Genomic DNA, 17480 nt, shown 5'->3' on the forward strand with positions numbered 1-17480 from the left:
TTTTATTTCTTACTTGTATATTTTTCACAAAACATTTGACTTCATTATTATTACTATTATTATTATTTAAATAGCTAATACAGAATTTGCATTTTATACAGTCTGTAAAATAATTCTGCTGCCTCCATCATACATTTCAGGTAAGGAATGTAAGGAATATTAATTATTGTCATTATCTAGTTGCATTTTCTTCTGTTCCTTCTGTGGCTATAGGTATAATATAGATACTGAAGTGAACATAAATTCACAAATAAAGAAATAACTATATTTTGTACAGTTCAGTATATAGAAACATGTAGTTGTGAGTTAAATATTAAAAAACATAATGCCTGTAACTGTTAAAATGTGAGTTTCAAAATGGAAAACTTAGTTAGAATAAAGATTACTAATTTGTGCTCATTAGAATGCGAACTTCTAAAACTGAGTCTGAGATACCTAGATACTCTCTTCGACACATATGTGATGCCGCGAAGTTAATAACATAGTTTTTTAGCAAAAGAAAATTAAAAGTGAGAATGTGATTATTACATGCAGTTCATTAAAAGAACTCTATTAAATATGCATTTATTATGCTCTAGACAATGCTCAAGCAGATAAGTAGTAGCTTGAAAGAAAGCACTTTCAATAGCCAGACTGACAGATTTGTCCTAGATGAGACAATGGGAAATGTCTCTCACTGTAAACAGCCATCTACCACTTGTAATGAAAAATCCAGGATGGAATAATGATAATATTAAGAAAAGGATAGTTGCTACACACCATATTGTGGAGATACTGAGTCACAGATAGGCACAACAAAAAGACTGTCCAACAAGGCTTACGGCCACACAGGTCTTCATCGAAATAGTCAACATACACACATACAAACACTCATGCAAATGCTTCTCTCTCTCTCTCTCTTTCACACACATACACACACATGCGTGAATGGGTTGCACTTTTTTTTTTTTTTTGTGTGTGTGTGTGTGTGTGTGTGTGTGTGTGTGTGTGTGTGTGTGTGTGTTTTGTCTATTCTGATGAAGGCCTGTTTGATGAAAGCTTTGATTGACAGTCTTTTTGTTGTGTCTCACTGCAACTCAGCATCTCCACTATATGGTGAGAAGCAACTATCCTTTTCACAATATTATCATCTACCACTTGTCTTTTGCAGACATAACTTTCCAAGACAGTAACAAACCTGTTGTTCCTGAAATAATGGTTGTTAAATTGTACTGCAAGAACTGGATTATTCCTCCAGAAAGTGGTTTTTTTTCCCACAGAACAGAGCAGACAGGACAGAGAGAAGAATACTGATCATATTAAAATAAGTTCTTCAGTAGAATAGAAGTGGGAAACTTGAAACCATTTGACACCAACAACAAATTTCACTATTTCATTAACTATAGATAGTAACACCCTGACAGGTACAATCTTCAAACTTTAAGGAGGTTCCCATAAACTATGAATGTTGTATACTATACAGAGCTCCACACCATGAATGAAAAACCATTAACTGCAATAGAGAAAAAAACAGATTTACCCTCTGGCTTGAAAAGGAGAATTGACATTCCCTTCTACTTTTAATAGACACAATAATAAATCTTATTTTTGCCCCTCTTTAGATGACAGAGGTGGATTCATGCCTGCAGCAGGCCTAAACACCTAAAAGCACACATCAGCTATTCATCATTCTGGAACAGAGCATCTTTCTTTGGAAGCTGTACATAAAAGAATGAGGGAGGACTGGCAAGGAGAGGAGATGAATCAGTAAAAAATACAAATATGAATTTTCTATTTTACTCTAAACAATGCATTATATAACAGAAAATACTAACTTACACTGGCCCAAGTTTCTCATCATTGCACCGATCCTGTAGTGTACTATAATAAACTGGAAATTTATGTATTCTCCAAGACCATTTGGAAACTTCGTTGACAGTCTGGAGTGATGTGTGGACATGAATTTTTCTGTTGTCTGCATGATTCCTCCGAAAAGTTATGTGGCCGTGTAGTCCACCTTGTGATATGTAGGCAGTCAGTTCTAGACCACCACAGCATTCTAAAACTGAAAGAAAAAATGTTACAAAGCAGATAGTTAACACTGCAAACCTTTTTTGAGAAGCAAAGGCTCTAATAATTATTAGATCTTCCCCTCTTCATACATATTACAGGGTGAAAAGCTCCACAGAACAAAATCAATACTAACAAAACAGCACAAATGCAATAATGATGTTTTACTTGAATTGAAGTGTATTATTAAAAACTTGAAACTAGTTTGCCACTTTGACAATAATTGACAGATTATAAGCAGATAGTCTGTGCTTTCTAAATTCTATATAGATGAAAGTTTCTGTTTGCACAAATAATCAAAAACTATTTTTCAAAAAATGTATCAGTGGTTTAGTGGCTGTGTAGCTCCATGGAAAAGTCCAAGGCTATAAATAAAAAGACCCCAGAATTTTTTCTACCACTTGCAGATTCTTTCACTCCTGCCAGTTATTTGTTAATGTGAAAAATGCCATGTGCATCATGGTTTGGATTCCATGTAAAACTGTAGGTTCCCCTATAACTGACTGGGTAAGTCAGTCCAAATTTCAGAAGAAGGCCTGAGAATACCAACTCCAACAGAACTATTGTGAAATGGTTATGGTTGTAGACAGCTATGAGTTAAGTGTGTCACTTTTCTATAATTAAAGGGACATCTTGTTTATAGTGATGTCATTAGATCGATCAAAAGAATTATCTTCAACTACCCCCCCCCCCCCCCCCCCCCCCGTGCACCACAATCACACAAAAAAGTACTTGTCAATGATTCTATGATTTCATTACAAATCTGTACTATTTTCTCTTCAATGAACACATTCTTTCAGTCTGCATATCTTCAAACTTGTTCTCCTAAGTTCTTAAACTCAATATTGAAGTTTACCTGCACTACAGGCAATCAGTACAAAACCATGTCATCAACAAAACAAAGCTGGTTAGTTAGTTCCATGGTCTGTGGATCATTTGTATGATTAATCATAATGATGTGGAATGAGTCACTTTAAATTCACATTCATATGTAAATATGGCTACATACTGATCATCTACAACAATTTTCACACATCACAAAATTCATGTAATTGATTGTCACTCCCCAAGATTTTCCATGCCTTAAATTGCAAATGTCGCTCAACTAAGTTGTTTGTGGAATTCCAAAATGTACTTTTCCTAGTTTAAATTCTTCTCAGTAGGGCCACCTAAAATTTTTGAAGTTTCCACCTTATTTATTGTCTGCCTCTAAACAGCTAAGTGGTCAGTGTGATTGACTGCCATGTGGGATATGCAAGTTTGATTCCCGTCACTGCCAAAGACTTTTTCCTTGGTTGGAGGACTGATACTGGGTGCGCATGGCCCCATGAGGCCATCTGAGGAACTACTTGACCAATTAGTGGTACTTCTTAGGTCAAGAAATCTGACAATGGCTGGGACAGCAGTGTGCTGACCACAAGCCTTTGCATGGCAGAGGATGACACGGTAGTCAGTCAGGTCCAGTTGTCTCGTCTGTGACCAGAAAGTGGAACTTTTAATTTGTTCACGCTATTTGTTATTTCCTCATTATGTGTTACACTTATCACTAGTGTAACAATATTATGGGAAGGAAAGTTGTTACCATATAGTGGAGATGCTGAGTTGGTGATAGGCACAACAAAAATACTTTCACAATTAAAGCTTTCAGCCATTGGCCTTCATAAAATAAATGTCATGTGACTAGGGCCTCCCGTCAGGTAGACCGATCGCTGGGTGCAGGTCTTTCGATTTGATGCCACTTTGGTGACTTGTGCGTTAAAGGGGATGAAATGATGATGATTAGGACAACAAAACACCCAGTCCGTGAGTGGAAAAAAATCTCCAACACAGCCAGTAATTGAACCCAGGCCCTTAGGATTGACATTCTGTCGTACTGACCACTCAGCCACCGGGGGCGGACATTGGCCTTCATCAACAATAGACACACACACACACACACACACACACACACACACACACACACACACAAACGCAACTCACACACCACATGACTGCAGTCTCAGGCAACTGAAACCACACTGCCGCAGTCATGTGTGTGAGTTGCTTTTGCTTGAGTGTGTGTGTGTGTGTGTGTGTGTGTGTGTGTAGTGTGTAGTGTGTGTGTGTGTGTGTGTGTGTGTGTGTGTGTGTGTGCGCGCACATACGTGTGTCTATTGTTGACAAAGGACAATGACTGAAAGCTTTAATTGAGAAAGTCCCTTTGTTGTGCCTATCTGCAACTCAGCATCTCCGCTGTATGGTGAGTAGCAACTTTTCTTCTCATAATATTGTTACATTCCATCCTGGGTTTTCCATTGTTTGATTATCACTAATGTAGTACCTCTAGGAGTGCAGAACTGAATATTGTGTCTATTTGAAATTGAGAGTGAGACCATTTGCAAAAAAACAGTCAAAGGTAGTTTTAAGAACATCATTTACCATTTCTCCTATTACTGTATTTATTTTTGGATTGATTACAATAATAGCATCATTCATAAAAAGAACTAATTCTTCTTGTTGTATATTAAATGGAAGATTATTTACATATTTGAATTTGAAGAACAATAGCAGACCTAACTTGGAGAACACCATATGTGGTTTCTCCTCTGTCAGCAGAATCTTCCTACATGGGTTTAATTACTAAGTACAACCTTCTGCATTCGTTTGGTTAGATATGACATCATCCACTGTTTGGCTGTAACACAAATTCTATAAAACCTCTATTTACCTACGTGAATATTGTTATTCAGACATTTTAAAAATTGATGAATGGATGTGTACATGGTATTCTTAGTTGAGCATCTCTTCTGAAATTCAAACTGTGATTTACTGAGGGTGTTATTGTTGTTCAGTTGGAATACTATTCTAGAACACATGACCTTCTCAAAAATTTTGAAAAATTATGTAATTAATGGAAAAGGTCTGCACTTATTGTCATCTCTCCTATCATCTTTCTTATAGAGAAATTGAAAAATGGCATATATTTCTGGAATAATGCGTTAACTTACTGATGTGTTACATATTTCTGATAATGCAAGGCATATTATATGGGAACAGATTTTTATTACTCTTTTGGAAACACCAACAAATCCAGATGAGCTTTTATTCATGAAAGAACATATAGTTAGTCAGTTAGTTTAATGTTCCACAGATCATTTGCGAAATACACAATAATAATGTGGAACGAGTCATTTTATATTCACATCACAAATTAATTTGTAGCTATGGGTACATGCTGAACATTTATAAGATTTTCTTAACTGTACAGAAATGAGTTAGTAATTCCTACCATCACCTTTTACAGATTACAATAACAGAAATTCTTCTATGTAATTGAAGGCATTGTAAGGAGTACTTTTTCAGTTTCTTTCCATATTTTACTTTTCTATCTGTCAGACACTTTATACCACTGCGTAAGTGATCAAAACTTTTAGTTGCGGCACTGTGCACCCCTTCTTTTTGCTAAATAAACTGTAATGTGGAGTAATGAATATCATATTTCCTTCTAATAGTGTAGTTAAATGCATCATTGTTATTTTGAACTGCAGTTGATTGTTTACAACAAAGATCTTGAAGGAACATATATACTGAAAATCACTAATCAGAATACCCATCTCCTTAAAGAGATGTCTACAAGATGATCATGGGTGAGTACCACATATTATTCTTACACTACATTTTTGAGAAAAGTACTGAACACTTTCTTTCTTAAATATGAGTTACCCCAGAACATTATTCCATATGACATTACTGCATCAAAAGATGGAAAATATATCATGTTACTGGTTTGTCTCTCTCCAAGATCTGTAATGATTCTAAGTCCAAATGTGGCTGAATTAACTTGTTTTAGGAGTTCAAAAATGTTCTTTTTCCAGTTTAAATTCTCATGAATACAGACACCTAAGAATTTTGGAGTTTCTACCTTATGTATTTTTTCTCATCATGTGTTACATTTATCAGTGGAGTAGTACCCCTAGATGTGCATAACTGAATACGCTGAGTCTTTTTAAAGTTGAGGGCGAGACCATTCACAAAAAACTATTAAGGACACATTGTTTACCATTTCTTCTGTTTCTGTGTGTCTAGCTTGGACTGATTACAAAACTAGTGTCATTTGCATAAAGAACTAATTCTGCTTGTATATTAGATGGAAGATCGTTTACATACATGAAGAACAACAGTGTACCAAATACAACTTCTTGGTTATATATGGCATTGTCCTTTGGATGGCTATAGCACCAATCACATACAATTTCAATTTATCTATGAGAATAATGTGATTCACACAGTCAAATGCCTTAGACAGGTCATGGATGATACCAATCCATGCTATTTTATTATTTAATATTTGTAAAATTTGGTGATTGAACATGTAAATGGCATTCTCAGTACAGCATCTCCTCTGAAATCCAAACTGTGATTTTCTGAAAATATTACTGCTGCTCAGGTCAGATACTATTCTGGAATACATCAGCTCCCCAAAAAATTTGGGAAATGATGTCAGCAGTGAAAAGGTCAGTAATTATTGACATTTCTCCTATCACATTTCTTAAACTGGTTACACAATGGCATATTTCACTCTCTCTGGAAACATGCCTTGAGTTAGTGATGCATTGCACATTTCAAATGAGAAAGAGCTTAGTATATGGGAACAAATCTTTAGTGCTCTATTGGAAATACCATTAAACCAGGTGAGTTTTTATGTTTGAGAGAATGTACAATTTTATTAATTTCAGAGGAAGAAGTTGTAGTGATACATTCATATGACTGAATTTTATAAGAGTTACTTTTTCAACACACTGCTGTTACTTTTCTCTTGAACTGTTTATTCCTATACTTTCTACTATATTTAAGATATGTTTATTAAATATATTTGCTACTTGTAACTAACATTCATAGCCCTTCCGTTTAGTTCAGCAGTCACATCATGCTCTGTGCCTTGTTGTCCTATCTCTCTTTGCACTACATTTTATATAGCCTTTAGTCTGGTGACAGAATTATTGATTTCTGACATTATGTGCATGTTCCTTGATTTTTAATAACTTTTCTCAGTAATTTGTTTTCTGCAGGTATTGTTCTTTTCCTTTCACAATGTACAACAATAACATGAGTTTCAAAATGGTATATAAAGTATTCAATCAAATAAGGTATGATTATTTACAACACTGCCTGTGAGCTACAGTATGTCAGTATTCTACTGTTTTAAAGGAGTCAGTTAGCTTTCTATGGTGGATCATTTCATACTGTTTCTTTAGTGCTTTTTTTGTTTTATGCTCACCAGGTGCAAAAACTCAATTTGGTTCTCTTTGTTGCTCCATCAGTGTAATTGCTTTGTTTATATTATCCAATATTTCATACATCATCTATACTTTTTTCTTCAGCTTCATCCTTGACTGCTTCACTAGTCCCATTTCAAACAGCGACAGTAATGTCCTTGTCATCTATGACCTCAGAAATTGGTACTTCATAGCTGACGACTACCCAGCAGTTCAAGTTTTCAAGATCAATGTTGCGCTGCAGAACATCATGTGCAGACTGAATGTCACTGCTGCTGAAATCTGTGTCACTACACTGTTCATCTGTTGCATTTTCTTCAATGGAACACTTGTTCCAGCATTTTCTAATAGTGGTCGGACTGATGCTTTGCCATGCCAGGCCTACTGAACATGCAGCACAGTTAAGATTCAAGAACATATCTTTTGCTACACTGAATTTACTATTGAAGTGAGCAGTTTACAGTGATAATGAGCCTTAAATGTATGTATGATGCCCTGATCCATCAGGTGAATTAATGCAGTTATGTGTTTTGGCAAAAACAAACCTTTTATTTTTCCATCTTCTGGTTGCATGGATTAGTAGAGCTTCTTCTCTCAGCTTAAGTGACCTTAGGTGCTCTCTCATTGACATAACAACTCTTCCTGAAACCAACTGGTGAAAATGTCATGTCATCCAAGCATTCTTTGAATCCCTGTAAATGATTTGTAATGATGACCATTTACATGCTTGAAACAGGCTTTTACTTTTACTCCCACAAATAGTTTTCAGCTTATGGCTACCTGATTTATTTGTGACAAAGAGGAAGGTTATTCTGTCTTTATTCATTTTTAAACCCATCTTACTTCTCGATCTTTTTGTAACAAGAGTTCTGGTTGGAAGCAATCGATAATAAAGTGCCATTTCATCACAATCATACACTTGATGATGATTTAAATTTTTATCTACCATTTCTTTGTGTAGAATTTCAGGAAACTGAATAAGATTCACTGTCACTGGATCTCATTTCTGCTTCAATGGTCATTTCGTGAATTTCATTGTGACATCTCCATTTTGAAAACCATCTGTCGGAAGCTATAAAATTTTTGCTGGCATGTAAATCAAAGTGAAATTTTTCAGCTTAGGGTTTAATAACTGGTCTCAGAAGTGGCACACCTTCACTTCACCACCTAACCACCTATAAACACATTTGTTGAGATCATTGTTTTTTTTTTCTAATTTAATCCCCTTTTCTCCATTTCTAGATCACTTTCAATTGTGTTTACAAAGATTGTAAGTCTTTTCTCTTCTTTTACCCATCCCAGTTGTTTCTTCAGGTACACCACATTCGTGTGATAAAATTACTTTAGTTTCACAATTTTGTACCAATCAATAATTTTTAGTTTATCACCCACAGAATAAGCTTTCTGTTTTTTGATCTCATAACAAGTACACAGAAATCTAGACAATGAATGAATGAATAATACATGACCCACATGATGGTTGTGCTCATTTCGTTTATTGCCAAGTGCTGTTGCAGAGTTACTTTGTTGACTGTGTCACAATGTTAACTGTGAGATGTGTATTCAAATCTTCTGTCCAGCAACAATCATATGTCGATACGACAAAATAAAGGTTGAGTTTAATTACACCCATCTATTTTGGTTATTTTTTTTAAAGAGCTTGGAGGTTATAGTAATAAATTATACTGTAGAAAGCCTACATGCAGATTGTACAAAGGTTTTTTCCTTTTTAAAAAAATTACACTGAGAGTGCAAAAATCATTCATAAATGATAGTTTATTTTGGGTAACATATTTTATACAATGTCATTTCTGAATCCACAGTGTACTGGATCGCAGTACATCGGGCTTCTACAGTACTGTAATCCATCGATTGATCCATGCTTTTTTTCATGGCTGTTTAACGTCCTTTCTAATTAATTTATGTGGAAATGGTGTTTTGAAATAATGACATAAATTTATCATGGAACACATTAAATTTTATGTTCACATTTGGTTCATTATAAATTTCATGTCGGATATTCACTTGTAGACTGTTCTTAAAAACATTTGTCCAGGAGTCTTTAATTATTCTAATTGATTTGCAGTGAGAAATATCTATGCTGTAAGGCACAAACAGTGCATCATGATCAGAGAGCATTTTCTACAGGGTAAACAGTTATTTTCTTGGTTTGAGAGTTTCAACAAAGAAAACATTACAAATTAGGGTCCTTGTGTCTTTCTCCATCTGTGTTGGAAAGTTAATTACTGAGATCAAACTGGAGGATCAAAACAAGATTTCCAGATCATTTTTCCCATCAGAATCCTTTACAAAATCTATACTGAATTCACTGCACACTATTAACCGCTAGCTGCTGTCTGATGGATAGCACGGTAAGAAATCCAAATATCTCATAAATAGTTCAGATTCCTGGTGGGGATCTATACACATTTACAATTAAAAGTGAACTTTTTTTCAGTATAAATTCACAAGTATACACCTCTATGTGCTGATCACTACAATATCTACTTGTATCAATGTTTTTGAACTTGTATTCCATCTTGATATATGTAACAACTCCTCTTTCCCCTATTAGTTCTGCATGAGTAAGCTCCTGAAGTTTAATCTTTTATATGTAAGTTATCTAACGCTGTGGTGGTCAGATAGGCACAGGATGTCTATCTTTTCAGAGCTTTCTAAATTTTCTGAACAGACAGGAATCTCTTAATTTCAGAAGGAGAAATTGGTGACCCATTCATAGTATTGTATTTTTATCAACTCAAAATTAACATTTCCATTGCTACATTATTACTATCATCCAGGGTATTTAATTATTACTGCTATTTGCAGGACTTCATTCAATTCCTGGTAATGTAAAGGATTTGGCGTTGGTGAGAAGACTGGAATGGGGTACACTCAGCATCATGAGGTCAACAATTGAACTACTGTATTTGGAATGGAAAAGTAGTGGTTCCAGTTTGGGTAAGTTGACATTAATGGCCAGAAGAGTGGGATGCTAAGAACATATCTCTTCATACCAGTACCCAATGACTTATGAGGCAGAGTATGCAATAGCATGGTCTGTGAGGTCTGAACATGAGGTTTCTTTTTTTATCTTCCTCCTTCATGTAAAAGCATGTCCATGATCATATGGAAATATCAAAGTAGTGCTGATGCAAAGCTGTCTGCAACCTGAAGATTATAACTCCACAGAGGGATGATCCCAATGGATGTAGTACAACTTGGCTCTCCTCCAACTTGATAACCGACTTACCTAGCCAATTACAAGAGGACCTGTATTGCAACGAGAAATTCAAAATTACAGTTCAACTTGGCACCCACTCATCAACTTTCTTCTTCTTATTATTATTATTATTTAAAGGTTTGTTCTATACATTTTTCTAGCCTGTATGTAATAGCAAGTTTTACATGAAGGCACTGCTGGACATCTGCAGATCCAGTTACCTAAAAATCAAAACACTTTGTATGAGTGCTTGATAATATTGATATTTTTAAATTTATACATAAATAGGTACTCAAACTCATGTTTATCTTAAGTACCAGCACCTTAGCTTACCATAATCAACAGTATCAACTAGTGATAGAAAGAAACTGTGACAACAATTCAAGTGTCTTGAATTAATACTTCTTCTATTTCACAATTTGTCTCTTTCAAATCATCAGCTTTGTTTGCAGAATCAATACTTAGAATAAGAACAATGCTATTCCCATTGACTTAGTCATTTATTTTGGTCCACACAGATGTCTGCCTGTTTTCAATAATCTGCCAACAACTACGAAATGTTTAGTTACTTATAAAGTAATATGGAGGAGCCTAGAAGTGTACTACATGCTTGAACACATAAATGATTAGCATTTCAGTGCCACCACACATAGTAGACAGAAGTGATGCCCTGTACATTCTGTATATAAGGGAAGTCTATAGGGTGGTTTTCTCATTCAGAAATCACATTTGAATATACAGTTGTTTGTGACAGTATAGTGTTTTGTCTTATGTAAGAAAAAGAAACATCTACCAGCATATGACAGAATTTGAAGGCTGCTCGATCAGTGTCTTTAAAGGTTGTGGTTTATTGTTCTGGACACTGCTGCACATGTAGTTCACCACCACCTAACTGTCATGTTATTTTGAATTGATGGTTCAGGAGAACAATACTCAAACCACAGGGGATCGGAGTGGCCCTGTGCGACTAGTGCCTAAGAAGATGGACATATTGTTTGCTCAGCTGTACAAGATCATACAGCGAGTCAGGAAATTGGCTTCTTTGCCGCTAGACAAATGTCCATACATCAGTGCAACAATATTTGTAGAATCATGTACTGTCATCATTATTGCAGTTTCCCTTGATGCTGCAGCAGAGAATAGTGTGCTGGTGCCAGCCACTACAACTGATCAATTCTGGTTGAAGCAGCATGGAATGACATACCCGTATTTATAACCCAACCTCAGTTCGAGTTAATACCTGACCGAATTATTGTCACTGCTGCAGCTAGACAGTTCTATACCAAATTCACACCCTGTCTTCCAGCAGATCACCCGCAAATTTAATTATATCTTCTTCCTACTACACTGTATATGTGAAATAAGTAAAATTTTGTTATTATCTCTGGTCTTGCAATTTTAATGGCCAGTAATGTATCATTAAGTATATCCTGTAACATATCTCAGGTTGATTCCGTATTTCTGGATTTCCGGAAAGCTTTTGACACCGTTCCTCACAAGCGACTTCTAATCAAGCTGCGGGCCTATGGGGTATCATCTCAGTTGTGTGACTGGATTCGTGACTTCCTGTCAGGAAGGTCGCAGTTCATAGTAATAGACGGCAAATCATCGAGTAAAACTGAAGTGATATCAGGTGTTCCCCAGGGAAGCGTCCTGGGACCTCTGCTGTTCCTGATCTATATAAATGACCTGGGTGACAATCTGAGCAGTTTTCTTAGGTTGTTCGCAGATGATGCTGTAATTTACCGTCTAGTAAGGTCATCCGAAGATCAGTATCAGGTGCAAAGCAATTTAGAAAAGATTGCTATATGGTGTGGCAGGTGGCAGTTGATACTAAATAACGAAAAGTGTGAGGTGATCCACATGAGTTCCAAAAGAAATCCGTTGGAATTCGATTACTCAATATATAGTACAATTCTCAAGGCTGTCAATTCAACTAAGTACCTGGGTGTTAAAATTATGAACAACTTCAGTTGGAAAGACCACAGCCAGCCGCGGTGGTCTAGCGGTTCTAGGTGCTCAGTCTGGAACCGTGTGACTGCTACGGTCGCAGGTTCAAATCCTGCCTCGGGCATGGATGTGTGTGATGTCCTTAGGTTAGTTAGGTTTAAGTAGTTCTAAGTTCTAGGGGACTGATGACCACAGATGTTAAGTCCCATAGTGCTCAGAGCCATTTGAACCATTTTTGGAAAGACCACATAGATAATATTGTGGGGAAGGCGAGCCAAAGGTTGCGTTTCATTGGCAGGACACTTAGAAGATGCAACAAGTCCACTAAAGAGACAGCTTACACTACACTCGTTCGCCCTCTGTTAGAATATTGCTGCGCGGTGTGGGATCCTTACCAGGTGGGATTGACGGAGGACATCGAAAGGGTGCAAAAAAGGGCAGCTCGTTTTGTATTATCACATAATAGGGGAGAGAGTGTGGCAGATATGATACGCGAGTTGGGATGGAAGTCATTAAAGCAAAGACGCTTTTCGTCGCGGCGAGATCTATTTACGAAATGTCAGCCACCAACTTTCTCTTCCGAATGCGAAAATATTTTGTTGAGCCCAACCTACATATGTAGGAATGATCATCAAAATAAAATAAGTGAAATCAGAGCTCGAACAGAAAGGTTTAAGTGTTTGTTTTTCCCACACGCTGTTCGGGAGTGGAATGGTAGAGAGATAGTATGATTGTGGTTCGATGAACCCTCTGCCAAGCACTTAAATGTGAATTGCAGAGTAGTCATGTAGATCTAGATGTAGATACACTCTAGTACTTGGTCAGGTCTTTGATCGCGTGGGTCATGAAATTCAGCTTGGCCAACTAAACTGCTACAACATTAATGGAATTCCTCTTGCATGGGTGAAGTCTTACCTTCATTATAGAAAACAAAGGAATCTTATTGATCACCCTAGCAAACACCATGCTAAAACCACATAACACCACTTCTAGACTTGATAATGGTGTCATTTTGGCAAGGAAGAGGGTTCACTAGTTTGTCAGGTATGACATATCCAATTGGAGCCACACATTGGTGATTAGATCTGGCAGAGCTATCAAACTATAGAGCATCTGATTGCCACATTGGACACAATTCCAAATAATTCTAGACATTTTCTATGCAATTTCACAGGCTAGTTGAAGTGTGTTTGGGTGCCTGAAGTTTGTTAAACCCAGAATGTATGCAGCCTTGTGAACACCACTGTTGTTGCCTTGGAAGATGGGAGTGTCCAGAGCATACTCACCATGAAAACGTCGAAGAAAGGGCAGCATTTGGTCACAGACAGAATGTTGAAATAAACATCTGGGTGCACATTCTTGGTAACTTGAATGAGTGGGCCCAGGTCAGGGTACAAAACAAATCCCCCTAACATTACAGAACTACTCTCTGCCTGTACTACACTCTTTACAAACAGCTAGTTAAAACAACTCACTGGCCCATTGTCATACTTGACTTCTTGCATCTTCAGAAACAGAGGCAAAATCACAACTTGTTACACTACACTACATGCCTCAATTTCGCTACTGTCAAGTTTGTGTGTTGTATAGCACATTGAAGGCATGTAGCTTTATGTGCCACTGCGAGCAATGGCCTTCTGTAAGGTATCCACCTACAAATGTCAACTGCTTACAGTTACCTCCATACTGTTCACTTGGCAATAGTTGAGGTTGCACTGCATTCACTGAAAGCAGCAGTTCCTAAATTTTGAAACTAATTTTCACTGACAAGCAGTAACACTCTTCTCTAGTACTTGTTCGTTAGGAGCTTTTAATGACCACTGTGCTTACTCCATGTTATATGGCTGTCAGTCATACACCATTCCTTGTAGTCATGTTGAACAATTTACAGTTTGTGTTGAGACAACAACAAATCAGGCAGCTTCACTCATTGTGTGGTCACGAGCAAGTCCAAACAAAATAGCTCCATTTTTGGCATTCTGTTATGTTTCCAGGTCAACCGATCTTACTGCATTGATTCCAGACTGGCACATACATAAAACTTCACTGTCATGGCTTGTGTCAGATGTGGAGTGTCACACAATTACCTGGTACAGTTTCTACATTATCTGTAGTACTCCAAAGCAACCTGGGTACACTTTTACAAAGATGTCTAGTTAGAATTTTGTCCAATAAGCTCAAAATGAGGCATCTGATATGGTTCAGTAGTGGGACCACTATTGTTCTTAGCTTACATACATAATAATCCACTGCCCTTTGCAGGTGACACAATAATCCACATACAACTTCAGCAGATAAAACTTAGATGATAGCTGAAAAGGCTTAAAACTGGTTCTCAGTTAAAAGTTTGGTAATCTCACAATGATTCATATTATGCTATCTTAAACAATAAAAAATGTTTTCTAGCACCAGAAGCTAAGATTACTGACCATACACTAAATGAAAAACTTTTTCTTCTTTGTCTTCAACTCTCATGTGCTTTGAAGCATCAGTGCAGCCAGGGCTTCTCTTCCTTCTCCGAATCACTTTTACCTATACATTTGGTTATTAGGCCAATGGAGAGTGTTTTGATGGGGCACCTTCCCCATTGTTCAATTGAACAATTGAACAGTATATGCCCGGTAGTCATGGTTTAGGCAAGACATTTCCTCTTACCCATTTACGTATGGTTTTCCCACAAATTCTCATGTGGCTGACTGCAGTCAGTGGTCGCCAGCTGGGGTCGCCAGATCCCTATGCCAAAAATCTAAATGAAATACCCTGTGTAAAATTACTTTGGCTCCAGCTGGATAACAGGTTAATCAAAAAACTCAGTAGACCATGTTTTGTCCTTAGAAGCACCTCCCATTGTGATGGCTTATTCATTCCCTGTTGCCCTTTGGAATTATCTTCTTGGGCAGTGCACATAAAGTGTTTATTCAGCAGAAGCAGCCAATAGGAATATTGTATAGGCAGTATTGCATTTTGCATAGGCCTAATCCTTTTTAAGGGTATTGGAACACACACTCACTTGCTTATGCGTTTGCATCTTAATGCTTTTTGTTAATGAGAAAAAATGGTGTAAGCTGAACTGTGTGTTTACAATCACAAAAAACAATTTCCATTTCGACTTTGTCTCCTTCTTAAGAGTTCAGAGTGAAGTTATGCACTGGTGGATAGTTATAAATAAACCCCTGCCTAGCAAAATAAGGAACTGAGAATCTCAACCAGTTCAAAACAAAATTAAAACATACCTTATTAGCTACTTCTTCTACAAATTATGTGTATATCTAGACTTAGGGATTTAACAATTATGTTGGCTTCAAGGCAGTAGGTGTAAAGCAGCATGATAAAGTCTTTCACAACTAGGTTTTTTGCTTTTACATTTGTTGGCTCCACCAAAACACATCCATAATGTCACATTCCAACCTAACCTAGGCCTTGGGCTAAGCCACAGATCAGTCTACCACCACAACCAGGTTCTTTTGCTTTCACATTCATTGATTTCATGGACTAACAGCCAAACTGTGGAAAAAAAAAACTGAAAGGTCATGTCAGAGCAGCCATTAACATTATGTCACATGTCAAAGCCGACAACTAGTATCGAATTTTCCACTTGACTCATATGAATAGCATTAGAACATGTGTATTCTAATGGTGTAGTATACTGATTAAGTTTCCTCAATTTGTGTTTTTTCAATGTATACCTTGACTCATTAACATCCCTTAAGGTTTTACTTCTTGGTGGAACCTACAGAAATGATAAATTAATGAATACCTGACTTTGGGACAGAAGCAGTGTAATAATGTGATCTGCTTAAGCCATCCCTGTAAACTATTCTTATTTTGGCATAGCTTGGCTGCAATAGCATATGTACACATTATCTCTCCTGTAAACAGGCACTTACATGTTTGTTGTTAGCCTAAACTTTTTAATTATGTAAATTAATACATATAATTTTGGACTTTTTCCACATCTTTGAGCACTATCTAAATTAGGGTCTGTGAAAGGAAAATTAGTACATCAGTTTTTTGGTGTGTGGTGTGTGTGTGTGTGTGTGTCACTTCCTTAGGAATTATTTTCTCGCTACACATCTGTGGAATGATTAGGGTATCTGGTTTCTTTTAATGTCAAACACAAATAAGTTTAAATATGGGCGAACGTCCTCTCTATGAGTCCATCAGTAAAAAAATTATTTATTCCTCTTTATCAATGTGCTTAGTCCAGTTATTTATTCGTGTTACAAGTGTAATTAGGCAATTCTTCCTCGAATATCAGGGTTGTTGATTTGGGTGGATCTACTTTGCTAAAGCGATCGTGCCGACAGAATATACTGCAGCAGGCACAGAAATTTAAGGCATAGCTCAAGTATACTTAGTGCCGTCACATGGGTACATTTTGTTCTGGTCTTTACGATAGTACTTAAAATAAGTGAACCGGACACAAAGCGTATAAAAGTCAAATCTGTTTTTCTTTTCTACGAATAAACAGCTTAGCAGTTACATTCTTTGAAGCAAGACGTGCTGGTTATTGTTTCTACGCTCGCCAAGTGCTGCTACCTACGCTTGTTGGAGATTTCAATGCGTGAGTAGCACAGACACACATACATGACGAGCAGCTTACACAGCGACGCAAGTCGTTAAGGATTTTTTTCAATAAATATTACTTACTTGTGAAAAAAGTAAAACAATAGATACCCCACTCCACCATTACAACACGCTGTCCCGTTATTAAACGCAGCCAAAAACCTCTCGATCAGCTGTTGCAACGGAACTTCCTAACGTCACAGAAAGGTCGCAGCAGACATACAGTATCTAGGCCATGTTGTGGTGCACAGTTCCGAAAGTCTAGTTTATACTTTATATCAATTTCAACTACGCGCAGTGTACGAATAAACAGTTTGTGGTTAATCCAAGTGTGTTATTGTCATCTCTAGAGCGAAATGAAGTGAAAGTTAAACTCGCAGATCAACGGAGAGCACACCTTCTTTCACTCCCTCTCATTTTCCGAACAGTTTGTATTC

The 17480-nt window shown here is 36.9% G+C and overlaps 1 protein-coding gene across 3 annotated transcripts in view; it reads right to left on the reverse strand.

Moving 5' to 3' along the window:
• Positions 1-17274, reverse strand: part of LOC126251704 (uncharacterized) — a 220334-nt gene extending 203060 nt beyond the window's left edge. For 2 of the 3 annotated variants that reach the window (XM_049952298.1, XM_049952296.1), the window contains exons 1-2: positions 17128-17274; positions 1819-2044 (exon numbers count right to left, since the gene is read on the reverse strand). In XM_049952298.1, coding sequence (XP_049808255.1) covers positions 1819-2044; positions 17128-17167 — 266 coding nt within the window. In that variant the 5' untranslated portion in view covers positions 17168-17274. The remainder of the gene's footprint in view (positions 1-1818; positions 2045-17127) is intronic. The other variant, XM_049952297.1, reaches the window with a different exon arrangement.
• Between the last annotated feature and the right edge of the window lie 206 nt (positions 17275-17480).

Source organism: Schistocerca nitens, chromosome 4, assembly GCF_023898315.1.
Source record: "Schistocerca nitens isolate TAMUIC-IGC-003100 chromosome 4, iqSchNite1.1, whole genome shotgun sequence".
Classification (NCBI taxonomy): Eukaryota; Metazoa; Arthropoda; class Insecta; order Orthoptera; family Acrididae; genus Schistocerca; species Schistocerca nitens.